Source organism: Mandrillus leucophaeus, unplaced genomic scaffold (assembly GCF_000951045.1).
Source record: "Mandrillus leucophaeus isolate KB7577 unplaced genomic scaffold, Mleu.le_1.0 Scaffold192, whole genome shotgun sequence".
In the NCBI taxonomy this organism is placed as follows: Eukaryota; Metazoa; Chordata; class Mammalia; order Primates; family Cercopithecidae; genus Mandrillus; species Mandrillus leucophaeus.
Genome location: NW_012101943.1, coordinates 2,701,321 through 2,708,915, shown reverse-complemented (window position 1 = coordinate 2,708,915; position 7,595 = coordinate 2,701,321). Strand labels below are relative to the sequence as shown.

At 41.7% G+C, this 7,595-nt stretch overlaps 1 protein-coding gene and 1 pseudogene across 3 annotated transcripts in view; both read left to right on the top strand.

Annotated features, from left to right (window-relative positions):
• Window positions 1-4,396, top strand: part of WDR89 (WD repeat domain 89) — a 56,523-nt gene extending 52,127 nt beyond the window's left edge. For all 3 annotated transcript variants that reach the window (XM_011978285.1, XM_011978286.1, XM_011978288.1), the window contains one exon: window positions 1,851-4,396. In XM_011978285.1, coding sequence (XP_011833675.1) covers window positions 1,881-3,044 — 1,164 coding nt within the window. In that variant the 5' untranslated portion in view covers window positions 1,851-1,880 and the 3' untranslated portion in view covers window positions 3,045-4,396. The remainder of the gene's footprint in view (window positions 1-1,850) is intronic.
• A 2,154-nt stretch (window positions 4,397-6,550) lies between these two features.
• Window positions 6,551-7,595, top strand: part of LOC105538457 — a 24,649-nt pseudogene continuing 23,604 nt past the window's right edge.

Below are 7,595 nucleotides of genomic sequence, written 5' to 3'. Positions count from 1 at the left end.
CAACGCCCAGCTAATTTTTGTATTTTTAGTAGAGACGGAATTTTACCATGTTGGACAGACTGGTCTCGAACTCCTGACCTCAAGTGATCCCTGCCTCGGCCTCCAGAAGTGTTGGGATTACAGGCATGAGCCACCACGCCTGGCCTATTACATCTATTGTGTATGTACTATGATATGCCAGACGTTGTGCAGAACACATGGCATGCATTAATCTTCCTAACAGTTCTTGAGTTAGTACTCATTTCTCCTTTTAAAGATGAAAAGACAGATGCTTAAGAAGATATCACCAAAGCAACAGAAAAAACATTTCGTCTTAAGAATGAAAATGAATTTGTTACACAGGCTGGAAAGAATATTCATTGATGAGAAAGCACAATAGAAGGATTTATGATAGTGTTACTAGGCATGCATGTTTTTCTGACCTTGAACTTGTCCTACATACAGCCCACCCTGGAGAGGCAGTCTAGTATGGTGGTGTAGAGCACAGTGTGTGAAGCCTGAAGCCAGAATACCTAGGATCAAATCCCAGTTCTACCATGGCAAGCTGCTACTGCCTTAGAAGCACTTCTCCGGGATTCTATACTGGGAACCTCTGTTGTATTTGTTTCCTATTGCTGCTATAACAAATTACTGCAAACTTAGTTGTTTAAATAACATAAGTTTATTATCTTACAGTTCTGGAGGTCTGAAGTCCAAAATGGATGTCACTGGGCTTAATTAAAATTAAGATGTCAACAGGACTGCATTTCCATTTGGAGGCTTAGAGGAAAATCTTTTCTTGCTTTTTAGTTTCTAGAGGCCACCCTCAGCCTCTGTCTTCAAAACCAGCAACATTGTATCTCTCTGTGTCTTTGCCTTCTATGGGAACCTCTTCCTCTGACTCTTCTGCCTCCCTCTTCCACTTTTAAAGACACTTGTTACCATATTGGGCCAGGGTGATAATAGATAATCTAGGATAATCTCCCTATTTTAAGGTTAGCCTTAAATTAGGCTGATTAGCAACCTTAATTCCATGTGCAACTTCAGTTTTCCTTTGTAACCATATTCACAGGTTCCAGGGATTAAGGCATGAATATTTTTGGGAAACCTTTCCCCGCCCCCCCCACATATCTATGTTTAAATTCTAAAGTTGTGTAAGGCAGCTGGGGCCAGGAGAAGATTATTCCAAAGTGGAGATCCTTGCCAATGCTGAGGATGACTTGAGTAGAACCACTAATTGGGTTTGAGCTAAAAAGAACTGCTGGGTGGTGTTTGCACATGCTTTTTATTCTCTTACTAGCATAAAATATATATAGTAAATTCAGCATTTTTTTTTTTTTTTCTTTTTTGAGACAGGGTCTCACTTCATTCCCCAGGCTAGAGGACAGTGACATGATCATGGATCACTGTAGTCTCAACTTCCTGGTCTCAAGCAATCCTCCTACCTCAGCCTCCTGAGTAGCTAGGACTACAGGCATAGGCCACCATGCCCTGCTAATTTATTTTTTGAAGAGACGGGGGTCTTACCTTGTTGTTTAGGCTGGTGTCTAATGCCTGGCCTCAAGCAGTCCTCCTGCCTTCGCCTCCCAAAGTGCTGAAATTACAGGTGTGAGCCACCACTCCTGGCAGTAAATTCAGTATTAAAGAGTGATTGAATTAGAAGGCAACTGAGTTTTAGTTACATCATAGTAAAGAAACGATTATAGTATTAGAATACATTTCTATTGATTGATTGATTCATGCCAGCCCTCAGAGGAAAATGTTCTTGATTTATTTGCAATTTTAGAGAAACTTCAGGTTAAAATTTTTTATGTATCTCCATTGTTAAGCATTAATTTTTATTTTTATTTATTTATTTTTTTTTTTTACAGAGTTTACTCCCCTTGGATGCTGCTGTTGATATGGAAAAGATTGAGGAACAGTTTGCTAATCTGCACATTGTTAAATCTTCCTCAGGAACCAAAGAGCCCACTTACCTTCTTGGTATAGACACATCAAAGACTGTCCAAGCAGGAACAGAAAACTTGGCTGCTGTTTTATGTTCTAATGGATCAATCAGAATATATGATAAAGAAAGGTTAAATGTACTACGAGAATTTAGTGGATATCCTGGACTTCTTAATGGAGTCAGATTTGCAAATTCCTGTGATAGTGTATATTCAGCATGTACTGATGGCACTGTGAAATGTTGGGATGCTCGAGTAGCCAGAGAAAAAGCTGTTCAGCTCTTCAAGGGTTACCCTTCCAATATTTTTATCAGTTTTGATATTAATTGTAATGATCATATTATTTGTGCTGGTACAGAAAAAGTTGATGATGATGCATTGTTGGTGTTTTGGGATGCAAGGATGAATTCTCAGGATTTATCTACAACTAAAGACCCACTTGGTGCATATTCAGAGACACATAGTGATGATGTCACTCAAGTACGTTTCCATCCCAGCAATCCCAATATGGTAGTCTCAGGTTCATCTGATGGCCTGGTAAATGTATTTGATATTAATGTTGATAATGAGGAGGATGCACTGGTTACAACCTGTAACTCAATTTCATCAGTAAGCTGTATTGGTTGGTCTGGGAAAGGTTATAAACAGATTTACTGCATGACACATGATGAAGGATTTTATTGGTGGGATCTTAATCATCTGGATACTGATGAACCAGTTACACGTTTGAACATCCAGGATGTCAGAGAGGCAGTTAACATGAAAGAAGATTCTTTGGACTATTTGATTGGTGGCCTGTACCATGAAAAGACAGACACATTGCATGTTATTGGAGGAACAAACACAGGAAGGATTCACTTGATGAACTGCAGCACGTCAGGACTGACTCATGTGACTAGCCTTCAGGGAGGGCATGCTGCTACAGTCCGTTCTTTCTGTTGGAATGTGCAAGATGATTCTTTGTTGACTGGAGGAGAAGATGCACAGTTGTTACTTTGGAAACCTGGAGCTATAGAGAAGACCTTTACTAAGAAAGAGAGCATGAAAATAGCATCCTCTGTGCACCAACGAGTACGAGTTCATAGTAATGATTCTTATAAAAGAAGGAAAAAGCAGTGATAATGCATTTGGCACTTTGGTAGGTTTTATAGTTTCAAGTAGTCCTTTTTGTTTACTACCCATGGTAGACATGTTTAAAGCTTTATGTAAAAACAAGCAGTCAGCAAACAGTCCAGGAAAAATACGGGGAGAATGGTTTAATTCTGGTCTTCACATATTCTAAAAAATTTTAAAGCCTGTAAGTATAAAATCAGTGAGTTGAAAGTAAAATTTCTCATTTAAAGAACCCATCTGTTAATGTAGTAAATGTTGGGTTTAAAGAAATAGCTCTGATAAGGAATTTTTAGAAGGAGATACCTGGTAAAACTTAGTAAAACAGGTAGTTGGCTGCATTTTTTAAGCCCAGTTTTTTACATTTTAAATTGTCGTTATTGTGTATAAAACCAGATCAGACTATATTCTTCATTTGAGGAGCATCTCTATATTTAATACACCTAATGTATTATGTTGGAGTATTTAAATGTAAGTATTTTAATGAGTAAATAGAATTAAACTTTTTTAGAAATAAAATGATAGCCATGTATGTAAAATGAGAAAAATATGTTTAGTAAATATTTGCATCTTTAATATTGTTAGTAAGTAGTAAACAGGTGTTTTGCTGATTGAAAGGAAGTTATCTTGGTAGATTGAGACTCAAAGTGAAATACAAAACTGAAAATGTTTATAATAGGACTCGACTTGGAGAAATTTCTATTCTTCCTGTTGTCCAAACCATAAATTTGAGGATAACCTGGACTTTTCTCTTCCCTCTTCTCCTAACCAGTTTTTCACCAAGTCCTGTGCCATTTCACCTCCTAATGTTTGTCAGCTATCCTTTTGCCTTTACCTCACCACTATTACCTTAGAGAAGACTCATTATTTCTCACCTGGATTACCAGCTTGATCCCTAATCTGCTTTAGTTCATCCTTCTTGCTACTTCTAGGCTAAACATCAAAAACAGATCTGGTAGGAGTGGGGAAATGAGGGGGAAGAAACAAAAACATCTGATGATGCCGCGTGCTGCTTAAAATCTTCAGTACATTGATGTTTTGATGTAGCATTACGTAAGCGTTAAAAAATTGTGTTTTTCAGAATCTTTAAAATACAAGACAGTGCTATGTAGTGAATGAAAGAATTAGTTTGAAAGATATCTGGAGAAATCGCATTCATAAAACAATTGGAAGTGAAGCAGTATCAAAACGGTAGGGCTTTTTAAAATTAAAAATATTTAAAATTCAAAAGTAATTAATAGTGTTGGAAGATGCGGGTGAGAAAATATTCCTGAAAGGGGAACTGAAAGAGACAAAGAGAAAAGATGAAAGCCACAGAAGATAAATATAGGGGTCTAAAACCAGACTAACAGTTTTAGAAAGTGGAAAAAGTTAAAATAGAAATGGAGGCAGTGGGTTATTAGAAATAACATAAATGACTGGTATGGTTTGTCTGTGTCCTCACCTGAATTTGTTTTTGTTTTTGTTTTGAGATGGAGTCTCTCTGTCGCCAGGCTGGACTGCAGTGGCACAATCTCGGCTCACTGCAACCTCTGCCTCCCGCATTCAGGTGATTCTCCTGCCTCAGCGTCCCGAGTAGCTGGGACTACAGGCGTGTGCCACCACACCCAGCTAATTTTTGTATTTTGAGTAGAGACGGGTTTTCACCGTGTTGGCCAGGTTAGCCTCGATCTCTTGACCTTGTGATCCGCCCGCCTTAGTCTCCCAAAGTGCTGAGATTACAGGCGTGAGCCACCGCCCCCGGCCATCCTCACCCAAATCTCATCTGGAATTGTAATCCCCATAATCCCCACGTGTCTAGGGAGAGACCTGGTGGGAGGTGATTGGATCCTGGGGTTGGTTTCCCCTATGCTGTTCTTGTGATAGTGGGTGAGTTCTCACAAGATCTGATGGTTTTATAAAGGGCTCTGCCCCCTTAACTCCTCACTGTTTGTCCTGAAGCCTTGTGAAGATGGTGCTTTGCTTCCCCTTTGCCTTCTTCCATGATTGTAAGTTTCCTGAGGCCTCCCCGGCCATGCTGAACTCTTAGTCAATTAAACCTCTTTCCTTTATAAATTACCCAGTCTTGGGCAGTTCTTTATAGAGTGTGAAAATGGACTAATACAGTGGCTATTCCAGAACTTCAATCTTTAGATTAAAAGGCATAGCAGAGTGTCAAGTGTAATGAATGAAAAAGATCCACATCAAGGCATAGCACTGTGAAGTTTCAGAACCCCCAGAGTAAATAGAAGATCCTGCAAATGTCCAGAAAAAAAATCACTTAGGAACGGATTTACATTTGTGTTAGAATTCTCATTAGCAAATCTGGATGACAAAAGATGGTGGATCAATGCCTTCAGAGTTCTGAGGACAGATTCCTACCTATTGAATTTCCAGCTCTCCAAACTCATGCAGTAAATAGATGATAAATTTTCTGAGATATCCCTTGTCAAATAAATATTTCCTAGTTCTCTGAACCTCAGAAACCAAATTGATATAGCTAACAAAGTATCCATTTGTAACCAAACTCTCATTGACCAAACCCAGGAAACAGTAATTCTATGACCAATCAGGCTGTCTTCACGCATGAAGTTAAAAACATTGCAGGCACAAAATCTCAAACTTTACTCTCCATGCCATTTTTTTCAAAGGCTGCTGAAGGATATACTCCACAGAAATTAAGGAAGTAAATCAAGGAAGAGCAGAGATAGCAAAAATCAGGGAACCAACCCAGCATTGTGGCAAGATAACAGCTTTGCAGCGCTAGAGTATTCAGTCCAGATTGGAGCAGGACAGAGGATGTCAGGAGGGAGCTGTCCAGGGAGAAAAATCAACTTACAGGTTACCCAGTGCATTTGACCATGTGGAGAACAGTGTAAATAGTATAAGTGGATTTAACTCACCAATTAAAAGAGACCCTCAGAAAGATAGGTTGGTACAAAAGTAATTGCACCAACCCATAGACTACTAACCCATAGAATATTAACCCATAGAATACCCATAGAATGAGAGAAAATGTTGGCAAATCATAGATAAGGAACTATGGAGAAATCTTAAAACTCAATATTGAAAAGACAACCCAATTTTAAAATTGATCAAAGGATCTGAATAGACATTTCTCCAAAGAAGGTATACAAATGGCCAGTATGCGCATGCAAAGATACTCAATATCCTTGGCAGAGAAATGCAAAGATGCTCAATATCATTAGCAGAGAAATGCAAACCGAAACACTTTACACCCATTAGGTGGCTATAATAGTAATAAAAATTGTGTCTTCTAAAGATGTGGAGAAGTTAGAACGTTTATACACTGCTGGTGGGAATGTACAATGGTGGAGCTGAAAATAGTCTAGAAGTTCCTCAAGCAATTGTACGATTGCCATTTGACCTGGCAATTCCATTCCTGGGTATATGCCCAGAAGAATTGAAAACATATGTCCACACAATAACTTGGACATGAGTGTTCATAGTAACAGTCATACTAGCCAAAAGGTGGAAACAATCCAAGTGTTCATCAGTAGATGAATGGATAAACAATGTGGGCAGTGCGCACGGCTTTCGGGCAGGCAGGCGCGCTCTGGCGAGGTAGGAGCAATGTGGGCTGGGAACGCCTGGCGCGCCGCGCGCAGTCAGCGCTGGCCCAGCTGCGCGGCATTCTGGAGGGGGAGCTGGAAGGGATCCGCGGAGCTGGCACCTGGAAGAGTGAGCGGGTCATCACGTCCCGTCAAGGGCCGCACATCCGCGTGGACGGCGTCTCTGGAGGAATCCTCAACTTCTGTGCCAACAACTACTTGGGCCTGAGCAGCCACCCCGAGGTGATTCAGGCAGGTCTGAAGGCTCTTTGGAGCTGGCCTTAGCTCTGTCTGCTTCGTCTGTGGAACCCAAAGCATCCACAAGAATGTAGAAGCAAAAATAACCCGCTTCCACCAGCGGGAGGATGCCATCCTCTATTCCAGTTGTTGTGACGCCAATGCCGGCCTCTGAGGCCCTCCTGACCTCTAAGGACGCAGTGCTGTCGGACGAGCTGAACTATGCCGCCATCATCCACGGCATCTGCCTGTGCAAGGCCCACAAGTAACCGCTATCGCCACCTGGACGTGGCCGACCTAGAAGCTGCAGGAGGCCCAGAAGCATCGGCTGCGCCTGGTGGTCACCGATGGGGCCTTTTTCATGGATGGAGACAGCATACCTCCACAGGAGATCTGCCGCCTCGCCTCTAGACATGACGCCCTGGTCTTTGTGGATGAATGTCGTGCCACTGGCTTCCTGGGACCCACAAGAGGGGGCACAGATGAGCTGTTGGACGTGATGGGCCAGGTCACCATCATCAACTCCTCCCTGGGGAAGGCCCTGGGTGGAGCAACAGGGGGCTACACGACAGGGCATGGGCCCCTGGTGTCCCTGCTGCCGCCTGGCCCTACCTCTTCTCTAACAGTCTGCCACCTGCTGTTGTTGGCTGCCTTTCCAAGGCCCTAAATCTGCTCCTGGAGAGCAACACCATCATCCACTCTATAGCTGCCAAGACCCTAAATCTGCTCCTGGAGAGCAACACCATCATCCACTCTATAGCTGCCAAGACCC